The sequence below is a fragment of the Mytilus edulis genome, chromosome 5 (genome assembly GCF_963676685.1).
Source record: "Mytilus edulis chromosome 5, xbMytEdul2.2, whole genome shotgun sequence".
Lineage (NCBI taxonomy): Eukaryota > Metazoa > Mollusca > Bivalvia > Mytilida > Mytilidae > Mytilus > Mytilus edulis.
The window spans coordinates 296,708-320,915 of NC_092348.1; the positions used below are offsets into that span (position 1 = coordinate 296,708).

General features: G+C 33.1%; 1 protein-coding gene across 1 annotated transcript; it reads right to left on the reverse strand.

The window, feature by feature from the left end:
- Nucleotides 1–3,654: 3,654 nt before the first annotated feature.
- LOC139522709 (E3 ubiquitin-protein ligase MYLIP-like) lies at nt 3,655–17,306 on the reverse strand. Its single transcript, XM_071316179.1, has 6 exons — nt 17,101–17,306; nt 15,542–15,732; nt 10,239–10,634; nt 9,247–9,503; nt 8,549–8,724; nt 3,655–7,809 (listed from the first exon to the last, which is right to left on the reverse strand). Exons 1-6 carry the CDS (start codon nt 17,185–17,187, stop codon nt 7,600–7,602), a joined length of 1,317 nt encoding a protein of 438 aa, XP_071172280.1. The 5' UTR covers nt 17,188–17,306; the 3' UTR covers nt 3,655–7,599.
- Between the last annotated feature and the right edge of the window lie 6,902 nt (nt 17,307–24,208).

Here is a 24,208-nt window from a genome sequence, read left to right on the forward strand (position 1 = left end):
TGATATTTTAATTGTACATTTAAAATCTTTGAAACAAAACACAAGTCAAAAATATAACTACGTTTTATATTAGAATTGAACAAACTAATTGTACATAGTTCAAATTAAATATGTAATCGGTAAAATCATTATAGGCTTTGAGGGCGCTGAATTTGAATTGTCACGGTTTCATACTTGAAAGTTCAAATTCAAATCTCGTGCAACTTTCATATAACTACTGAGTACTTCAACTATTTTATTTTATTACTGCGATTAACATACGTTTAAATACATGTATGAGCAAAAGAAAAAAAATCGAATTTTACCAATGCAAAACTACAGGCCCAGTTTCATCCTAAATTTAAAAAAGAAGATGTGATATGATTGCCAATAAGATAACTCTCCCAAAGAGACCGGGAATAAAATCACTAATAAAATATGTTATTTATATTAAAACTCATCAAATAATAATTTAAAATATGTAAAATTGATGGAAATTTGTGTTTAAATCATTTTGTGAACACAAGTTGTGGAACTGTTAACAAAGAAAATTTACTTATCCAATACAAAAATTGAAAAATGGTGTGAGCAAAAAATACTATCTTAATTTTGTCTACTTGTGAACAGTTCAAACCAAGGATTTGTATACTATGCGAACAGGGGCGTAGCTAGAAAGAAACGGTCTGCAAGCAACTACCGCCGAGCGAAGCGAGGCGAAAAATTTTTGGGACCCTTTTATGCAGAATTTTTTTCTCGGTTTTCGGTCATTGGACGGTTAAAAGAGGAGCTACATGTACATGTTGTGATGTACATAGGACTTATAAACAATTCATGAATGCAAAACTATTTAGAAATCTTGACTTCTAAATAGAGTAAAGCATGATTAATTGAATATTTAAGCAACACATATTTGTGCTACAGAATTTACTCAAAATTGTCCATTAGCAACTTCTAAAACAAATTTCTATTATTTTTATTAGAAGATTATAACAGGAATTTCGGAATTGTTATTTAAGGGACTGGAAACCTTTCAAAATAATTGATTGAGATTCAAAATAAAATAATTACATTAGATGTATGTTTCATTACAATGCTTTATTCTGATTGGCTAACTGCACATCACGTGTTATTCCGTAAGCAGTTGCATTGCTCAATACAACTTTTCATTCATGATAACACGTGGTCCAACAATAAAGTGCACAGATGAATTAAATTAAAAAATATATAAAATTCGTATTTTCATGATCATAGCTAAAAAATGTAATTATAAGTATTGAATGCTTCTTTTTGTAACTTTATAGCGTTGTAAAAGCGTTGACCGTGCGCACATTTTTAGAATGAAGCGCTTCCGCGCTTCATACAAAATGTACTTCGGTCAACGCTTTTACACCCCAATAAATTTACAAAAAGAAGCATTCAATTCTTAAATACAAACGTTCTATCATGTCAAAAAATAAGTCATGTGCTTTACTAGCTGGAATGTTACTACATAGAAATTGAAAGTGCACAATTAGGAAGCTGAAATCATCTTTTAAAGATTTGTTTTCAACCGAACCTCATTGTCAATTTCTATGTGTAAGTCAAGATTTAAGGCAGACTTATCTGTATCTGATGTATCAGATTCGACGGAATAGATGCTTTCAACAGTCACTAAACTTAAACTTATTTAGTGAAAGGATGTCATGTTAACAGCGAAATTATATGAAGTCAAAGGTTGATGTTTTTTAAACTTATTTCTTTTCTTGCGAAGCAGCTTCTGTATGAAGTTACCTCATTTGAATAAAGGAAAAGTAGCCAAGAAGAGAAGCGCAGTCGGTTTTCATGCGAATGCCAATTGTTTTTTGAAAAGCACGTCGACAAACGTGTTGTCAGTCAGGCAAGTCCCCCAAACGTGTTATCAATCAGGCAAGTCCTCCAAACGTGTTGTCAGTCAGGCAAGTCCCCCAAACGTGTTGTCAGTCAGGCAAGTCCCGAAACGTGTTGTCAGTCAGGCAAGTCCCGAAACGTGTTGTCAGTAAGGCAAGTCCCGAAACGTGTTGTCAGTCAGGCAAGTCCCCCAAACGTGTTGTCAGTCAGGCAAGTCCCCCAAACGTGTTGTCAGTCTGGCAAGTCCCCCAAACGTGTTGTCAGTCAGGCAAGTCCCCCAAACGTGTTGTCAGTCAGGCAAGTCCTCCAAACGTGTTGTCATTCAGGCAAAAAATCAATCGTCTTGATGATGTTAATTTCATAGATTATTTTGTGTGAATAAGAGTGATTTTTTACACAGTAAGATGTATCCCTCCCTAAGACAATGCTTGTATTTACGTTGGTCATTCTTTTTTTTATAAAACAAAACAACTCTTTCAATTTGCCATTTAGTTTGCAGTGAGAATTTTGTTTTAGCTAGGAATAGTTTGAAATTTTAGTTTATAAAGTTTGGAACATATAAATGTTGAAAAAATACCACACAATCCTATACGGTTGATCTTTTGCCCCCAAAAAATCATACATGTGAACTTTCCATTCCAAAATATGATTTTTGAAAAATAGAATAAGCATGCTGTTTCCATCGATGTCAACAGGTTATTAGTTTGTGATTAGTCAGTCAGTAATAACTATTGCATTGGTATGCAGTTGTATTAGCATTGTCACATTTCATTTCCATTAGGATTTTGTCCCCTCAACCATCGATTTCAGATTATCTGACCTTGCTAAGCATCCCAGTGAACTTGAACTCATCAAAATAGTTTTCACCTGCAAAGTATGTCTCTATTTGATTGTGCTGCTCTCTTACTGACATTCTCCTCACTTCTCATTTATCCATTTATAGCTTTTCAGCCATATATTACACATGTGAAAACTCCATAGTGAATTTTAGATGGCTTACAAGCTATACTAAATATTACACAAATGTACGTCCACTGTACTACAATCTATTGATAGATCTTGATAGGTATAGTTTTGGCATTGCACAAGGTAATGTTTTTCTCTGACTTTCAATGGTGTTTGCACTAAATCCATTGGATGTTGGATGTGTACTGAATGATATTTTAGTCTTAGATACATGATTTTTTTCCTTAGTTGTTTGAACTATTATTTTTTTTGGGGGGGGGGGGGGATGTACCAGTACCCGTTCACATCCCATCTGCTTTTGTTAGATGTTTTTCTATTTGTATCCATCTGATGAGTTAAGCCTTTTGAATTGACTTTTACAGTTTTTTCTTATGTTGTAATGTTACACCACTGTCCCCAGTAAGCGGAGGGTTGAGAACCTTCAAACATGTTAAACTCCGCCACATCGTATATGTGCCTGTCCAAAGTCAGGAGCCTGTAGTTCAGTATATGTTGTTGGTTCATGTCTGTCATATTTGTATTTCATAAACTGTTTAGTTATAAATAAGGCTATTAGTCTTCTCAATTAAATTGTTTCATATTTTTTATGTCAGGCCCTTTTATAGCCAACCACAAGGTGTGGGTTTTTCTCATTGTTGAAGGTGATTCAGATGCCTATAATTGCTTACATCCACTTCATTTAAACCCTGGTTGACAAGTTGTTTCAATCATACCACACCTCCTTATTCTTTATATCACAGATGGGTCAAATTAAGTTAAACAGATTCAGATAGTTGGAACAGCATAAATCTATGATATAACTACTCAAATTCATTGTGTTGAAACAAAAATAACACATATACATACAGAAAATAGCCTTTATTTCTCTCTAAAACATTTACAGACTTTCTTATCTATAAATCTTCAACAAAAATAATATTTCTTATCACTGTTTTTTCAAGACACATGTTTATATCATCCTAACTGCATATTCATATGCAATAAAACTCCACTTATAGGCCACAACTTTTATCATAATCACAGTTTAACAATTCAGTGAAGAAATATCACTGGTTGGGAGTCACATACAGGTTTCAAGAATTTGAATTTCAACAAGTATCGTGATTACAGATCATGACAGTAAATGCTTTTTCTAAATAATTCAGATCATTTTCCTGAAAATTATACCTAGTGGCGAGCAGGAACAAGACAATCAAATTCAGTCAAATTATCGTTCCTATCAATATAGTGTGTTCAATGTTTAAGTTACTACATGTATTATACATGCCACTCTGGGAAAAAAATACAGACAGACAAATACTATTAACCTTTCATTTACCAAATTTTAAGGATTCAGGTATACCGGTAATCGGATTTTGTGGAAACTTGATATTATAATTTTCTCCAATGCCTATAAGAATATCATAGTTTGTTGAACATTAAAATCTATGGCTCCCCTATACTCCTGTCATACACCCAAAATAGTACCACTCATTAATCTGAATTTACAGTATCAATTTTACAAATGTTTTCTATTTTCTGTATTTTCTGTGAAAACAGCAAATATCAAGTGTTCTTATATTTTTTCTGCTGAACTAAACTGACTGACTTACACTACATCTCAAATGAACATTTCCACCTAGCCATAGTAGCAAGCCCCCTCTATCAGTATTTAATTTCAGATTTGGAAAAAATATTAAATACAAATCCATTAATCATTTCCCCAAGGTATTGAGAGAAAAGAAATGTCATAAGTTGTGCACAGGGGGTCATCACAAAGCTGTGTCCACTTAGTGTCCACTCCTACCATGGACAAGTAGAAATGACCACTTGAGATGTAGTGTAGAGAACTAAACAATTAAGGTTACTTGTTTTGCATGTAAGTGATATATATTGTGATAAAATTTTCAAGGTCATTTAAAACTGAATGTAAGCATGGTAAGTGAAATAATCATATTGCTAGCTTAAAAATAAAATGTATAATATCTATCTATAGAGGTGATGACATCAATTATTGCTTTCCCAAAAAAATACAACTTAAATGTATTAAAATGAAACTAAAACGAACAGAAATAAAATGTAATTACAAAAAATATGCTTTTAGTACTTTTAAGATCTTGCGTCTGAAAAATATTTTTAACTGATATTGTCTCACTATGTTGCAGGTTATACACCCTTAAATTCTATAACAAGTCATCTAAAGGATATTTTTTTCTTTCAAATGGGACCTAAGTTATCTAGTCCATTGGGCATCAAATAGCAGAAATTAACCGTTTGAATATCATTAATTTTTTAATGAAAATATCAGCACTGACATCTTTTATTAATTATTTTTTGGTATATTTCTTTTTACTGTATATAAATTTAAAATAGATCAAGTCTATTGATGTGGAAGTAAATCTCTTATTATACAGTTTTTAAATTAAAATCTTTGGATTGCTAAAACTGACAATTTTTTGCATGTGATTATACTTTGACAAGATATCCAACACAGATTGCAGAATCATCCCTGATTAGTGTGGACTTTGAACCTTAGTCAAAAATACTAGATACAAAGCATTATCATGATTATGAACAAAATAAAATATGAAGTGAGGTATTCTAATTGGAATGGCAGTTCTTAAAATTGAATTTGAATCACTTGGAATATTGCAAACAAGGATATACAACATCTTAAATTCACAAATTTTTATGATACACATTGAAAATGATATGTAAAACCTGTATGTATGATTACCATATCTTCCATACTGCTCTAACTTATACAGATTTAAGGTGGTACCTAACACTACAGGGAGATAGCTCTGTAGTCAGCTAAACGTTTTACTTACATTGTGTTGTAAAAGGAATATTAAGCTTCTCAATGATCAAAATTGGTGGTTGTCAAATTGCTATATAACCAGTGTAATTTTTCTGACAAAACGGTTGGTTCAAATTTTTTTTAATTTTTATATTTTTGTTAAAGTGTCAAAGTAAATACTTTGACAAAATTTTATGAAAATAAAACGAGCCAAACTAATTTCAGTGAAAGTGTTGGGTACCACCTTAATGTTCAAAGTCAATTTAGTATTTTGCCAACCAAAATTCTTTAAAATTCCCCTCATTTTACATAGTAGGGTGTGAGATTACTTAAATCTTATTTTACCTATTCTCCACAATTTCATCAATTAAAAGTAGAGCATAAAAAGATGTGGTTTTGGTTAAATTTCTATTGATAATTTGATGTTTTTTATAAACACTTTATGCTTTGTTGAAAAAAAAAGTGCCACAATTAGTCATTGTTTGTTGTTCTATTAAAGAAACCTTTGAAATATGTGTTCAGTTAATGCAGAGTTCAATCCAGACAAAATATTTTACTTTGTCAATTTTAAATATGAAACAAAACAAAAATACTTTATCCAAAAATTACTTATCTGGAATGTTACATCAACTATGGGAGATAACTTGGTGCTAACAAGGGAGATAATTCATCATTATCTATAATTGGCAAGACAAAAATAAAAATAAATAAAGTTAATATGTACAGATCATGAAAATAAATAAAAAAAATTATGACAAGCTAATGTACAAAAAACATAAATTATAACTAACAAGTTTAAACTAATGAACATAAAAGGACCTGTGCTAAAAAAATTCAATACTTTTAAAAGACATATTTTTACTTTCAATATAATGTCTAAAATAAATGCCTGTCTGTTGACCAATGTCAGAAAACAAGGCAAGGTATGAATATAAAACTTCATTTGATTTGACTCAAATCCAATCTTTTAATCTCAAAATTTTGATGGTTGAAAATATCACAATACATATTTTTATTTCTAAAAAAAAAAAAAATCTCTGCCCACACTTGTGGTTATATGACAAACTTCCGTCGAACTAAAATGAATGAACATTAAAGTACAAACTATAAGTCATAGTACGTAACTTCCTGCGTACTTCCTTAAACCTTTATTTGTATTTGCCTTATTTTTTTCTTCAATTCCTGATTTTAAAATTATATTTAAAATCAAATCATTTTCATGATAATTTACTATTTAGACAATCGAAATTAAAACCAAGATAAAAAAGATTTTTTTTTTTTGATAGTCATTGCCAGGTTCAAGTTTGATAACAAAAGTAATTGAGGACAATCAATGACCTTATATAAATCAATCACTTTCTCTTTTAAATGGATGCAACAAAAGACATGAGAGAAGAATTTAATTTATAGTTTTTCTTATTTGAATTTTTGATCAATAGCATACAACTGAAAGCCTATAAATTTATCTCCTATAATTTTGGTCCTCTCTTCACAAATCTCTTTAATCAATTTTTAACCATCCAACCTTATCAACATGAACGTTATATATAATGATACTATGTATGTATTCGTAGAACCATTCTAAACATGAACGTTATATATAATGATACTATGTATGTATTCATAGAACCATACTAAATAATGAGTATTGTACATGTATGATACTTAATGTCAACAATGAAACATGAAATAAAATGATATCAATTATTGCATTGGTCGTTGCCCTTTCTATAAAAATATTTACATCTTTATGGTGATGATAAAACCTGGAACATTTAACAATTAATGATGTATATACATATGTTAAATGATGGTTGGACTATATAAATGAATGATGTATATACATATGTGATGGTTGGACTATATAAATGAATGATGCACCAGTAAATAGGTTAACTGTACCACACACACACATGTCAACTTTAACTAATGGTGTTGTTTTTAACCTATAATATTGCCATTTCTATATCTGCACATTTCCCAGAACACAACACAACCTTAAGCTTTCATCAACTTTTCTGTATTAACGTTGTGGGCAAAAAAATAGGCTGAACATTTTGAATATTTGTCCGACACAATGGGCACTCATCTAACCGGGATGCACAGTTCTGACAACAAGTCATGTGACCACACGGACAAAAAGCTGTTGATATATCACAGTCCATACACACACTACACAGAAAAGATTCGTGGATTTTTTCTAACCTGGCTTTCAACACCTGAAAGAAGAATATATATATATTAAATTGATACAAGTTATTCCTAGATTTAATTCAGATTCCAATATTTTATACCTACTTTGGTTTCATCAGCCCAGAAGTAGCAACAAATCATTATGGAATTACTAAAGTCTAGAAATCAGGCTTGTGATAAAATTTAAGGCTGGCATTGAGACCATTTGACCAACCTTGGAAAAGAAAGAACTTATAAAATAAACATATATAAACAATTGTGCTGGCAGATGAAGCATTCTGTTTTTTCAGACATTTAGTCTAGACATTGGTTTTTAATATTAACATTTTAGACCACTGATTTTTACCCATTATCTTAACATTTGTATCTTAAGTCTACACACAGAAATTACCCATTTCTCATTCAATACCCACAATCCCACATTTCAGAAGTAAGATATTACCTGAATGTCCAGCTGACATTCATGGTTTTTGGGAAAAAAGTATGTTTCACTACTATCCTCCATTTCTCATAAACCACAATCCCACATTTCAGAAGTAAGATATTACCTGAAAGTCCTGACATTCATGGTTTTTGGGAAGAAAGTGTGTTTCACTACTATCCTCCATTTCTCATTACCCCCAATCTCACATTTCAGAAGTAAGATATTACCTGAACGTCCTGACATTCATCATGTTCATGGTTTTTGGTTCAGAATGTGTGTTTCACTACTATCATTCTATTTCTCATTACCCACAATCCCACATTTTAGAAGTAAGATATTACCTGAACGTCCTGACATTCGTGGTTTTTGGGAAGAATGTGTGTTTCACTACTATCCTCCATTTCTTCCTTTTCAGGGGGAGGTAAACTTTGATTTGCTGCTTCTTTCATTAGTTTTCGTCTAGTGCTATCATAGGCTTCTCGCCAAGTTCTTTGAACATCAAAAACATAGTTCTGACCTGCAGGTATGGACAATAAAACATTTGAAAAGATTCAAATTTGTGACAGTGTATTTGATTTTACAAGCCTTTTTTAAGGTTATAAATGAGATATAGACTTTGTATGCCTTGATTTGTCCAACATAATTGTGTATGAGATTTTGTTTCACACAGGTCCATCAATAAGCAGTAAACAAGTATAGTGAAGACTGTTTTTTTTTTATTGTTGAAGATATTTTGCTGACTCCTAGTGTTTTTTTGGTTGTTTGTGTTGTTGGATTTCTGTCTCATTCAGGTTTACCCCATATATCTCCTTTTATTCATTCACAAAAAGTCAAAATAAATCTTCTTAAAGTACTTTAAATATTTGGTTGTTTGCAGCAAAATGACAATCAAATTAATAATACTGATAAATTTATTCTAAAGAAATTAACTATCAAATATAATAACATGGTGGACTTCAATGTAAATTTCCTTTCTTCCACAAAATTTTTTGCCAAATCAATTGCCATTTAAATGTTAGGCTCCTGATTGGACACTTACCAGTTGTGGTGTTCTCGTTAAATAAAGATGCAAGTAGTCCTTTGAGATCACGGTAGGTTTGGGATGACACTTCACTGTTAACTGTATCACATCGAAAGAAGGAGTGCATCTCTGTTATACATCGATACAAACAAGAGGCTGCTCGCAAAGTTCTGAGACGGACTTCAATCCTACGTGTCTCCATCTCTTCAGTATACACAGACATGAAACAAGAACAGGCATCATGGACAATCCTCTGGATCATTGGGTACTCAATTCTGGAAAATAAAATATATAGGTCAAAGGTCAATCATATACCTATTTATCTCCATGTACAGTACCTGGCCAAAAGTATTCGTCACCTGCATTTTTTTGCTATATATTTCATACAAAATCACATTTTTTCAAAAAAATATTTTGAGGGCATTTATGGTTGGATTTTTATCAACAAGGCCTTAAAAGGCGTAGAATTGTCTAAAGTATATATATGTTTGTTTATTTGGTAATAGTTTTGGTAATGGTTGAATATATAACAAATTTCTGAATAAAAAATAATATTTGTGTTTATCTTGTGAAAAAATGAAAATGACCCACACAAAAACAAAATATAACCAAATAAACCTGTAACAATTCTACTTCTATTGATACCAAGTTGCTTAAAATCAAACCAAAAATGACCCCAAAATATGGTTTTGAAAAAATGTAGTTTTATATACAATATATAGGGAAAATCTCAAGTGAAGAATACTTATGGCCACACTCTGTAGACGGAATGCTGTATGGTGTAGTTTGTTTTATCCTATACATAGTCATCTTTTGCTTTGCAAGAAAATTATTCATTAAAATGATAAAGAACTAGCCCTTTTGAAATGACTGAAATGCATGGTATAGCAAGAGTAAACCTTTATGAATTTAAAATCATATGTATTGAGGACACAATGAACCTCGACCCCTAAACTATCAGACTCGGCGGAATCATGATAAGTTAGAAGGGTAAGTTGTTACTGACTTACCTATCCACTAGTTCCATATGGTTGTCATAAATAAACACTCCTTCTGGTCCTACACCAACTGACATCAGCTTCCTGTCCATCTTTACTTCATGCTTTTCCATCCCATAATCCTCTAATGTTGAAGCTTCCTGTAACATCCTGTACTCAGCATTCTGGGAAGACACTCCACGTAGTCCTGAATGGCAACTGGCTACACTTTTGAGAAAGTCTGGATCACTCTGTGGACAAATCCTCTCTAAGAAAGTTTCATATCCAGGTAGATGTAAACGATTAGATACATGATCTCCAAACTCTTCCTGAGCTATCAAAGCTAGAATTGTAACAAGTTTTGTCTCGTCTTGAACATGGAGTGTTTTAAACAGGATTTCTTGTTTCACTTGTATGTAGAACAGATGCCTGAAAACAGATAAAAATTTTGATGTCTACACAATTTCATAGGTTACTATAATTTAATATATATATATTGGACATACATGCATGTACATTAAATCCTAGACATATAAATTCAGCTATCATGACAATAGTTAGATACCGGTATATGTATAAAGTTCAAAGTACATAGTATTGTGTAATAAAAGAGTACCTGCTACAGAATGAAATCTGTCAGATTCAAAGATTTTGTCATTTTAAGGACCTGATGTCTGTGATGTTCACTCAGTAGTATCTGAGAATAGTGTGTGAGAAATATGTTTTGAACATAGGGAGGAGGGAAGCACTGACACAGGGAATACTATATACACCAACTAGTCAAGAATCAGAGAGATAAACATATAAAAAAATATTCTCTACAGTGGTGGTATAATGATATACTTGTTATTATAGATCCTTTACAGAATGTTAACATTGAAAGTTATATTTATGGACATAAATATATACATGTACTTTTAATTAATACTTTAGGACTTTAAGTTTACTTTTTTAAAATAATCTTGAAATTTACCCTGTACTAAAATGTCATTTAACAATATATGTAAATCAATTTTCTATTTTTATACATGTTGTAAACAAAGTACTTGTTAATTTACTTTTTATTATCTCTCTAAAATCACAAAATAGGTAAACAGTCTTTGTTTGAACATGTCGAAGACACCAAAACAATATATATTGGTTATCATGTTTATTGCTAAGCCTATTGCATCAATCTATTTAAAAAAAACTTAAATTGTAAGTGTTTTCTTTCAATTTAACAAACAAACAGTTGAAACTGTTTAAAATCATTTAATTTATTGCATCAAATTGCACAATTCTATTTTTAAACACTCAAATGTTGACAAAGATCCAAAATAAGTAGTTCACCATGTAATGACTAATAATTTGTATCCTTCAAAGCACTTCAACTTACATTATATAAAATTCAACAATAGTTACATTTTGATAAACAAGTTCAAAGTCCTGTCAAACATCAAAAACTTAGACTCTATGTGTCATCAGGTCATGAACTTATTTCACAAGCACCAAAAGACAGCAAAATCTGCCATTCTTTAAAAGTGGTAGCATATATAGATATAGGAAGATGTGGTGTGAGTGCCAATGAGACAACTCTCCATCCAAATAACAATTTAAACAAGAATGTGTCCAAAGAACATGGATGTCCCACTAGCACTATCCTTTTCCATGTTCCATGGACTGTGAAATTGGGTAATAATCTAATTTGGCATTAAACATGTTAAAATTAGAAAGATTATACTATATATAGGGAACATATTGTACTAAGTTTCAAGTTGATTGGACTTCAGCTTCATCAAAAACTACCTTGACCAAAAACTTTAACCTGAAACTCCCACTTTAATGACTTTCATTTTCTATGTTCAGTGGACCGTGAAATTGGGATCAAAAGTCTAATTTGACTTTAAAATTAGAAAGATCATATCATAAGCAACAAGTGTACTAAGTTTCAAGTTGATTGGACTTCAGCTTCATCAAAAACTACCTTGACCAAAATCTTTAACCTGACGGACGCACAGATGAATGGACGGACGAACGAACGGAGCCACAGACCAGAAAACATAATGCCCCTCTACTATCGTAGGTTGGGCATAAAAAGTAAACCATTATAGGTCAATTTACAGCCTTGCATGTATGTGGTTAGCTTATTAACAATAAGGCTACATTTTGGTCCCTTGAAATCAAAAATAAAACAAGAACAACATACAGCTGGCATGTCAGTTAACTGCTAGTAGTCTGTTGTTATTTATGTATTATTGTCATTTTGTTTATTTTCTTTGGTTACATCTTCTGACATCAGACTCGGATTTCTCTTGAACTGAATTTTAATGTGTGTATTGTTATGCGTTTACTTTACTACATTGGTTAGAGGTATAGGGGGAGGGTTGAGATCTCACAAACATGTATCACCCCGCCGCATTTTTGCGCCTGTCCCAAGTCAGGAGCCTCTGGCCTTTGTTAGTCTTGTATTATTTTAATTTTAGTTTCTTGTGTACAATTTGGAAATTAGTATGGCGTTCATTATCACTGGACTAGTATATATTTGTTTAGGGGCCAGCTGAAGGACGCCTCCGGGTGCGGGAATTTCTCGCTACATTGAAGACCTGTTGGTGACCCTCTGCTGTTGTTTTTTATTTGGGCGGGTTGTTGTCTCTTTGACACATTCCCCATTTCCATTCTCAATTTTATGTATATCATATGTAGCTATCAAATAACATCATTTAGACATATCAAATGTTCACAAAACATTAGTCATTACTTTGTTAAACATCACGATTTATGTTTTTGAATCTTGTCGGACATAATCACATTTGGGCTTCAAACTTCATGCATTAAGTGGTATAATTTTAAGATCTTGTAATTATACTTAATAGTATTAACTTGTAGGTACATGTATGAGCCAAGACTTTCCTGATAAAAAGACATTTATGCTAATGTGTTTAAAGCATCTTTTTGTGTAAGGCTTGAACTTGTGTCTACATGTATTTAGCCCAAAAAGTCTATTTTAGACCAAATTTACTGTTTTATTTATCTTGTTTATGACAACGTAAGTGTTCTGATTATAACAAAAAGTTTATATTTTGATGAAATTAACACTATTTTGAAAGGTCTTAATAATTTGACCAGTTTTGAAGGTTCAGTGTTTGCACTGCAGTCTCTAATCATACCTCCTTGCCATACAATGTAATGATTGTGTGTGTATTACATGTTTTATGCCTCTATTGTCAGTTGTCATTAAAATTTCGCCTGGCCAAACCTAGAAGAAGTTTGATATTTTCAGTTTTTATATCAAACTTTCTGTTTCCAGTTACATTTATTTCTGTCTGCAACAGATCTTTGCTTTCTCTGGCTGATTTTCAATTTATATACCATCTAGGATTAGAACTTCATGTATTTCAATACTAGTTTTAGCTTCAACATGTTAAATATGTTATTCCTCTTTTGTTTAAAATATATATATTCAATAACGTAGATATCTATTTCTATTTATATGTATCATCATTGACATCATCACACAGGACATGCCAGTTAAATTTACAAAGGATTGCACATAGAATATTAATAAATTGACCATTAACCATTTTGAACAATGTAACCTACTCTAAAATAAAGATTTGTTGTTGATATGATTTGGGTCAGTCACCTACATGTACATTTATTTATAGGGCACTGACTAATCAAACGCAGTACTATAATTGTAAGTACATGTATTCTTTGATTCAGTCAACTCCATTGAAACATTGACTTTTTAAAAATGGCTGACTGATGTTTCTTTTACCTGGATTACCTGTATCTGTCTAAATATAATATGTCTTTGTGTTTTAATTTATTATTTAAAATGAATATTGATGATAAATACTGGCTTTTCCAATAATTTGTAAGGTGTTTAAATAATAATTATGTCACTTCAAGGAAGAAATTTCATCAGGTATATATAGATGATATATACCATGACAGATAAACAATACATGACAAGAGAAGACACCTACATAGAATGACATGGGCATGATTTGCCCAATGTTTTAATTTAAATTCTGATAATATTATAGTACAATATTAGATTAAACATTTTATTTCTACATGTATGAATAACTTAAAATTTACATCAGGGTCAGTTACCAAGAAAACTAACTACAAGCACTATAGTACCTGCTATACCGCAGATAATTAGGTGTACAATCTATGATTGAAATATTCTACTGGAAGTCAATATCTTGTTCTGAAGACAGATTCATTTCATTGTTTGTAGTCAGGTCTGACTTATTAAGATATTACATTAGCAATAATCAGTGGATGTCTTCTGACTTCATACCACAACCAATGATTTACCTTAATTGTCTGTACATAGAACTTGACACATTTTTAGTACCAAATTAGACTTCACAAAGAATCACAAGCTTCATCTAAGTAGTACATCACATGTACATTTTGTGACATACATGTATACTCATATAGCATGTATAGTTAAAATTAAAGGACGTTTTAGAACTTGACATAGGGATAAGCACCACTTACCGGTTGGACTTTAGAATCACAAACCACCTAAGTACTACATCACAATCATGTGTCATACTCATAAAATAAGGTTGTAGAATTTACCCCTCATTTGATATTTAATTACAAGACTAACAGTTTCTATAAACATGATAAACTAATCTTCATCATGTTCAAATTTGGTTTTATGTAAAACTTGATAGGGGTGAGATCCATTAAGTAAGGCCAAATATTACAAATGTACATTTGAACCATGTAGAGTCCCAGATTCTTGCAACTGAAGATGTGACTGAATTAAGAATTTGACAAAGAAAGGAACTTAAAGTCTGATGACCACAACTTCACAAGCATGGCCAGATTTGGGTGACAGATGGACAATTTAAGTACACCATAGACCAACAAGAACAACCAGTGAGACACATGGAAAAACTTGAGTGGTATAATGAGAGTTTCTACTGGTGAATGTCTTATTATTTTTTTTGGAAATTTTACCTATTCCCCATCAAAGAGACAACCTGAACTTATACAAACAGACTATGCTGATATAGGACATATACAACTAAAAACCTTTACTTGTTTTGATGTACAGAGAAGATAGCTGCTTTGACATGTACAGTTCATGTATATATACATGTATGAATTGTCACATACTGTAGATGAAAATTATAGGCAAATGGTTGCAATGTTGCTTTCAATCCAAAAACAGTTGATAAATTTCTGATACATTTTTGTAAAAAACTTTGTAAAATGCATGTCAATGGAAAGACTGCCTTTTGACCATGAACCCCAGTGGACCTGTCAACAAAATAATCATAGACATACATAAAGGGGGTCCAAAATGTATTGCCAAGTTGACAACCTACCTGCTAGATTCCTGTAACAGAAGATGGGGTTGTATGTAGAACTTGACACGGAGATGAAATCTATGAGCCCTCATTTCAGACACTTGCTGATTAATTCGGTTCCTCATGTTCAGCCAAATTTTTTCTCCTTTACTGCCACTAAATTGTAAGCCAAAATAGTCATATTCAAGGATTCCAAGATGCTGGCAAACCTAATTAACAAAAATAAATATATTAGAATGCATTACAACATTGAAAGGAGAGAAATAGAGGTAATCTAAATACTGTTGAATTATAATTGTCCACAGGCTGGCTAGATACATGTGTTTACAGAGATAGTTTGTGAATTACTTACTGTTACACAGTTACAACCTCAGATAATGTGCATTGTGTGAACTATTTAGGTTCCATAAATCAAATTACTTTCTACCCAGTATTTTTGTAAGAACAACTAGTTTTCTACTTGTACTTTAGTATATTCAATGTTACTACAGTTCAGTAACTGAGAAACAGCATGTACATGTTAATCATCATTAGAAGGAGGCTAATGTAATTACGGTGTCTCCCTGTCCATATATAGTTTGCACCTAAAAAAATACTGAGGAAAGCTAAAAGAAAGTTTAATTTGGCAATGACCAGCACTACCACAATTTAACCTTGCAATGCATGGCACAATGCCAAAAAAATTAACTGCTATGAAGATTTTACAGAGATTTTACAGAATTGGAAGAAAAAATAATTGTCAAAAAAATCAATGATTCTGTAAACAATTCCGAATTATCTCACAAGAATCTGGTTATTCCAGTTTTGGTCATACAATTGATATTTATAAAACTAAACAAATTAATTTACACAATTAATCAATACATAAAATAGGTTGCACGTTTAAGAATATATACATTCACTTGGAAAGATGTTTTTATCTTTTGGTCAAAAAAATTAAAAATACAATTATTTTATCATGTTTATGATAAAAAATGTATAAAATAAAATATTTTTTTCTGTTCTATTATCTTTTCATATCTTGACTTTAAATCTTATGTTGCAAACTTGTGTTTCTTTCAGTTTCGGAAACCCATTTCTCTTTTATAGGACAACCCATTACACATGTACTTGTTTATACTTTTGTGTATTGATTTTTCTTTTGTCAAGTCAGCTGATCAAAGTCAAATCTTCTTATTGCATCAACCATCTTCAGTCAATCACAAAGAAATTAGTCTATTACAAACAAATCTACGAACTCGGGTGAAATTTCTTAGAAATGTAATCAACTATAATGATTACAACATACATGGTAATTTTGACAGGTAACCGCTACGGGTTGATTGATCCTTTGTTTACATCCGATCACAGATTGGACTTTGGACCCTGCATGGCCATCTTCGATTTTTATGTACTTTCCCTTTGTCAAAGGCAATTTTACAAAGCAGACTACGTTTTTGCATATATAACAAGTTTCCTTATAATCATCATCAAACCACACTTAATTTATTATACAAATATTGCAGAAAAAATGGAAATTTTCTAAGTTTTCTCCAGAGAGAGTGGAATACATTTATATAGGTCACGTTCGACCTTACCTGATCTAAGCATTCTTGTCCATTCGCTCGAATATCCACATCGATTTCAATCACAACACTGTTCGGTAACACTACTGTAAATATCATTTTGTTCAAATATGCTTCTTTACGCTTAAAATGTCATTTCTTCTCTTAGAATCATCTCTTGGACGTGTTGCTATATTTGGAATCGTTGATCACATGGACTTTGACCGAGGTTCATTTTAGAAGCATAGATTCTGCGCGAACGCCTTATCCAATCAAAATAATGATAAGGCGGTAACATTAAAAACATCAACAATCCAACCACGTGTAGAAATGTCACAAATAGTTGCAATGCATCTATATTATATACTATTTCCAGGTATTACTGAATTTTATTGCAGTCAACTATGATTGCTACTATAAAATATTTTATTGCAGTCAACTATGATTGCTACTATAAAATATTTCATTTGCGTTCAAATTGATTTTCAAAAATACCATATATTATGCGAATATAAAAGTTAAACTTTATTATCTGCCGTGTGCCTAGTATTATGATCTATTATTCAGTCTAATTTGTGCTATGTCTTTCATATTCTTATTTTGCATACTATACTTTTAACGTTTACATGTCATCTATGGTATCTTACTATGTACTGTTTGTTCAAAATTGTATGTGGGTATTTATTTTCTATTTCAGTCGATTTAAAAACGGCTCACTGACTCAGAGATATTTTATAAAAGAAGATGTGGTATGGTTACCAATGAGACAACCCTTCACAAGAAACCAAATGACACTGAAATTAACAGCTTTATGACACCGTATGGCCTTCAACACTGAGTAAAGCCCATACTGACCGCATAGTCAGCGATAAAAGACTCCGAAATCACAAATGTAAATAACATCAAACGAGAAAACTAATGGCCTAATTTTAATGTACAAAAATGAACGAAAAACAAATATGTAACACAGGAACAAACGACAACCACTGAATTACAGGCTCATACATACAGAATGTGGCGGGGTTAAAAATGTTAGCGGGATCCCGACCCTCCTAACCCGGGACAGTGGTGAAACAGTACACCATTAATATTAGAACGCATGATCTATAAAAATCAGTTGAAAAACGCTCAACTCATTAGATGGATACAAATTTTAACCAAAAAAAAAACATCGAACAAAAACACAGAGTGAACGTGACGGGTACTTGTATATCCCAACAACAAAAAGATACAAGTACAGATCTGGGAGCTAAAACTGTGTTCAGAGCTTTGAAAATGATAGAACCTAATTAAGATCCGTCTCAAAAACAATGTTTTAGTTATTCGGCCAAACACGAAAATAACAGCTTCAATCATGATCACACCTCCAGTAAGTATGCATCCGCATATTTACCTTTCTCATTAGAAAAGAAGGCTTTCAGATTTACTAAACGACAATTTTTAATAAATAAAAATATTTAAAATTTATGTTTAATAAGATTTTGTAAAGTGTAGTAAATGTTTGAAAAGTCAAAACTGTCAGAAGAATAAAAATGACCATCAAAAACACGTTATTTAATTAAATGTGCCAGTCTCAGATCAGGAACTTATACTGTCTGACTTAGTTATCATTATGCATTGAGATAATTGTTTGAGTATATATCAATGAGACAGCAACAAAACGACACAAATACACGAATTGAACTCTGTTCAAATTACGATCTGTTATCGAGCTATTTGTATCTAAATGTATGCTTCAAACGAGTTACAGTAAGCCGGATCAGAGTTTTAATCAGATTGACCAAAAGATAATGCATTATGTCAAGATCTAAATAAACCGGTCACCATCGTCCTAAGTCAACAAAAAAAGTTTGGACATTCAGTCAAGTCGGATTATGAAATATGAAGAACCGCATATAATTATTGCCTTTGTAAATTGAATTATTGTAACATATTTTTTATATAAAAGAAGATGTGGTATGATTGCCAATGAGACAACTATCCACAAAAGACCAACATGACACAGACATTTACAACTTTAGGTCACCGTACGGCCTTCAACAATGAACAAAGCCCATACCGCATAGTCAGCTATAAAAGGCCCCGATAAGACAATGTAAAAACAATTCAAACGAGAAAACTAACGGCCTTAATATGTGGTCAGTTGAACTGCCCAGTAAGCCTTGCACGGTAAACTATACGTAAAAGTGGTCATAGTAATTAAAGTCTGAGGAGTCGGGGGTAGGTACAGGATGAGGTCAGTTGAACTGTCAAGTATTTCTGGTCATTTTTGTGATCTATTCAAACGTCCAATAATTCTGGTCATTTATGTAATTAGTATGTCTGTTGATTCATGTGGTCTGTTGGTGTATGCGGTGTGTTGAACTGTACAGTAAGCTTGGTGATTTATGTGGTCAGTTGAACTGTCCAGTATGTCTGTTGATTCATGTAGTCATTTGAAATGTGCAGTATGTTTGGTGATGTATGTGGTCAGTTGAACTATCCAGTATGCCTGGTGATTTAAGTGGTCAGTTGAATTTATGTGGTCAGTTGAACTGTACAGGTTAGTTGAACTGTCCAGTATGCCTGGTGATTTATGTGGTCAGTTAAACTGTCCAGTATGCCTGGTTATTTATGTGGTCAGTTGAAATGTCCAGTATGCCTGGTGATTTATGTGGTCAGTTGAACAGTCCAGTATGCCTGGTGATTTATGTGGCCAGTTGAACAGTCCAGTATGTCTGATTTATGTGGTCAGTTGAACTGCCCAGTAAGTCTTGTGATTTATGTGGTCAGTTGAACAGTCCAGTATGCCTGGTGATTTATGTGGTCAGTTAAACTGTCCAGAACGCCTGATTTATGTGGTCAGTTGAAATGTCATGTATGCCTGGTGATTTATGTAATCAGTTGAACTGTCCAGCAAACCTGGTTTATTTATGCGGTCAGTTGAACAGTCAAGGATGCCTGGTGGTTAAGATGGTCAGTTGAACAGCCCAGTATGCCTGATTATTTATGTGGTCAGTTGAAATGCTTTTTGAAAATGAAAGTAGAACAGGAGGGGGAAAAACAGCTAAGCTAAATAGTTATGTCCAGTATGCCTGGTATTTATGTGGACAGTTGAACTGTCCAGTAAGCCTTGTGATTTATGTTGTCAGTTGAAATGTCCAGTATGCCTGGTAATTTATGTGGTCAGTTGAATTGTCTAGTACGCCTGGTGATTTATGTGGTCAGTTGAACTGCTCAGTAAGCCTGGTGATTTATGTGGTCAGTTGAACAGTCCAAAATGCCTGGTGATTTATGTGGTCAGTTGAAATGTCCAGTATGCCTGGTGATTTATGTGGTCAGTTGAACTGTCCAGTATGTCTGTTGATTCATGTGGTCAGTTGACATGTTCAGTATGTTTGGTGAGGTATGTGGTTAGTTGAACTGTCCAGTATGCCTGGTGATTTATGTGGTCAGTTAAACTGTCCAGTATGCCTGGTTATTTATGTGGTCAGTTGAACAGTCCAGTAAGCCTGGTGATTTATGTGGTCAGTTGAACTGCCCAGTAAGTCTTGTGATTTATGTGGTCAGTTGAACAGTCCAGTATGCCTGGTGATTTATGTGGTCAGTTGAACTGCCCAGTAAGTCTTGTGATTTATGTGGTCAGTTGAACAGTCCAGTAAGCCTGGTGATTTATGTGGTCAGTTAAACTGTCCAGTATGCCTGGTTATTTATGTGGTCAGTTGAAATGTCCAGTAAACCAGGTGATGTATGTGGTCAGTTGAACAGTCCAGGGTTCCTGTTGATTTAGATGGTCAGTTGAAATGTCCAATATGCCTGGTGATTTATGTGGTCAGTTGAACTGTCCAGTGAATATGGTGATTTAAGTGGTCAGTTATACAGTCCAGTATGCCTGGTGATTTATGTGTTCATTTGAACATTCCAGAACGCCTGGTGATTTATGCGGTCAGTTGAAATGTCCAGTATGCCTGGTGATTTATGTGGTCAGTTGAACTGTCCAGTATGTCTGTTGATTCATGTGGTCAGTTGACATGTTCGGTATGTTTGGTGATGTATGTGGTTAGTTGAACTGTCCAGTATGCCTGGTGATTTATGTGGTCAGTTAAACTGTCCAGTATGCCTGGTGATTTATGTGGTCAGTTGAACTGCCCAGGAAGTCTGGTGATTTATGTGGTCAGTTGAACAGTCCAATATGCCTGGTGATTTATGTGGTCAGTTGAACAGTCCAGAACGCCTGGTGATTTATGTGGTCAGTTGAACTGTCCAGTGAATTTGGTGATTTAAGTGGTCAGTTGAACAGTCCAGTATGGCTGGTGATTTATGTGGTCTGTTGAACAGTCCAGAACGCCTGGTGATTTATGTGGTCAGTTGAACTGCCCAGTAAGTCTGGTGATTTATGTGGTCAGTTGAACAGTCCAGTAAGCCTGGTGATTTATGTGGTCAGTTGAACTGCCCAGTAAGCCTGGCGATTCATGTAGTCTGATGTACTGTCTAGTATGCCTGGTGATTTATGTGGTCAGTTGAACTGTCCAGTAAGCCTGGTGATGTATGTGGTCTGTTGAACAGTCCAGGATGCCTGGTGATTTAGATGGTCAGTTGAAATGTCCAATATGCCTGGTGATTTATGTGGTCAGTTGAACTGTCCAGTGAATCTGGTGATTTATGTGGTCTGTTGAACAGTCCAGTATGCATGGTGATTTATGTGGTCAGTTGAACAGTACAGAACGCCTGGTGATTTATGTGGTCAGTTGAACAGTCCAGTATGCCTGATGATTTATGTGGTCAGTTGAAATGTCCAGTATGCCTGGTGATTTATGGGGTCAGTTGAACTGTCCAGTATGCCTGGTGATTTATGTGGTCAGTTGAACTGTCCAGTAAGCCTGGTGATTTATGTGGTCAGTTGAACTGTCCAGTATGCCTGGTGATTTATGTGGTCGGTTGAACTGTCCAGTAAGCCTGATGATTTATTTGCCAGTTGAACAGTCCAGTATGTCTGATTTATGTGGTCAGTTGAACTGTCCAGTATGTCTGATTTATGTGGTCAGTTGAACTGTCCAGTATGCCTGGTGATTTATGTGGTCAGTTGAACTATCCAGTACGCCTGGTGATTTATGGGGTCAGTTGAAATGTCCAGTACATGTATGCCTGGTGATTTATGTGGTCAGTTGAACTGTCCAGTATGCCAGGTGATATATGTGGTCTGTTGAACTGTCCAGTAAGCCTTGGGATTCCTGTTATCATTTATTCATGTACAGCACTACTGCAAATGTTTCAGGAAAATGGCTATTGCGATCTGTTATAAATTATTTTTTTTGTCGGAATATATATATAGGATTCTTTTCTGATTTTGATGCAGCTTCTGGAAAATTTTTCTCGATTTTACGAATTCAGCAAATGATTCTTGGAAGAGACTGACCAACTTGTGATCTGTGCTTTGGTTTTGCGCCAATTGGCATTCCATTTGCGCCAGAGAATAGAAATTGCCGGATGGATGTGTTTATATAATATTTTACATTTGGAAAAGCCATAAATGGGACTAAAGACGAGTAAACTTCAAACGACTAAGTGAAGCCCGAAGACTTGAGTGATAATGATATATGTGTACTCCTTTACAGTGAAAAACAGTAAACAATACTGATATGAAAACTTAAGTTTGGACAATGGGTACTCCTATTCAAATAGGCATAATATACTTTATTTAATTGACTGTCTTTAGTTTCATAGTTTGAATGTAACCACAAGTATATCGTATTATCATCGTATTATCATTGTTACATTGCTCTTGTCATCTTGAAGTTCAGTGTAAAATACACAGGCATATTTATTGAACCAATATAGTTGCACAGTTCTATTTTTAATTCTTATATATATAATATATATATATGTACGGACATAAATAGAAAATATCATTGTTTACATCTAAGTATTGTCTATTTTCACTTAGATTGTCTGATGACTCATAATTATTCAGGGAGTTATTACCCTTACACGATTATAAATACAAAGTTTTTTCCTTTCATCCTGAAATTATAATAGATAACGAGATTTTTTTTATCGACAAAAATAATCAGCAAGAAAAGAATTACATGTAAACATGTTTGGTCAACTGGTGAGTTGACTTCTTTTAAGAGTTAATTTATTGCTCTTAAAAGACGATTACTTTGACCTTATCTATTTGGCCGTCACATTACTGATTTAGAAACTACAATAGATTAAAGATAAGAGTTATTGCCATTCAAAGACGTTTTTGTTTATCTCTTTTTAATTTACATGACAAATACAAAACTTGGAAAAGAAATTAATCATCGAAAAGTTAGGTATAAAAAAGGCCAATTATTCAAAATTTGCCAGGCGACTCTTTAATGTCAATTTTTACTTTTTTTTTTTATCAAATAAAACAATCTGTATAGTAGATAGATCAGAAAGGATACATGAGTCTCTAATCAAAATGATTTTAATTTATTAACGGTACCAATTGTACTGCACCAGATGCACAGCGTCTCTTCAGTGATGCTCGAGTCAATAAAATGTCACAAATCCAAAAGCATATTTGTGGGTCTCATAGATAAAGGCAGATGTGATGTGAGTGCCAATGAGACAACTCTCCATCCAAATAACAATTTAAAAAAGTAAACCATTATAGGTTAAAGTACGGCCTCCAACACGGAGCCTTGGCTCACACCGAACAACAAGCTATAAAGGGCCCCAAAATTACTAGTATAAAACCATTCAAACGGGAAAACCAACGGTCTAATCTATATAAACAAAACGAGAAACGAGAAACACGTATATATTACATAAACAAACGACAACTACTGTACATCAGATTCCTGACCTAGGACAGGTGCAAACATTTGCAGCGGGATTAAACGTTTTAATGGATCCAAACCTTCTCCCTTTTTCTGAAACAATAGCATAACATCACAACATAGAAAAACATACGATAAAATATCAATTGGCAGACTTAACTCAATCAAAAAACGTATGATAACACAATGAACGAATAAATTTGATCTGCGATATCTGAATACAAATGCACAGTTAAATAAATATTAGAGACAAACATTCATGACCAAAAAGCTGACAAACAAATTCAAACACACTGAGAAATATTTAACCAATCAATGTTCACTATAGAAAAAAACCCGGTTTTTTATAATCT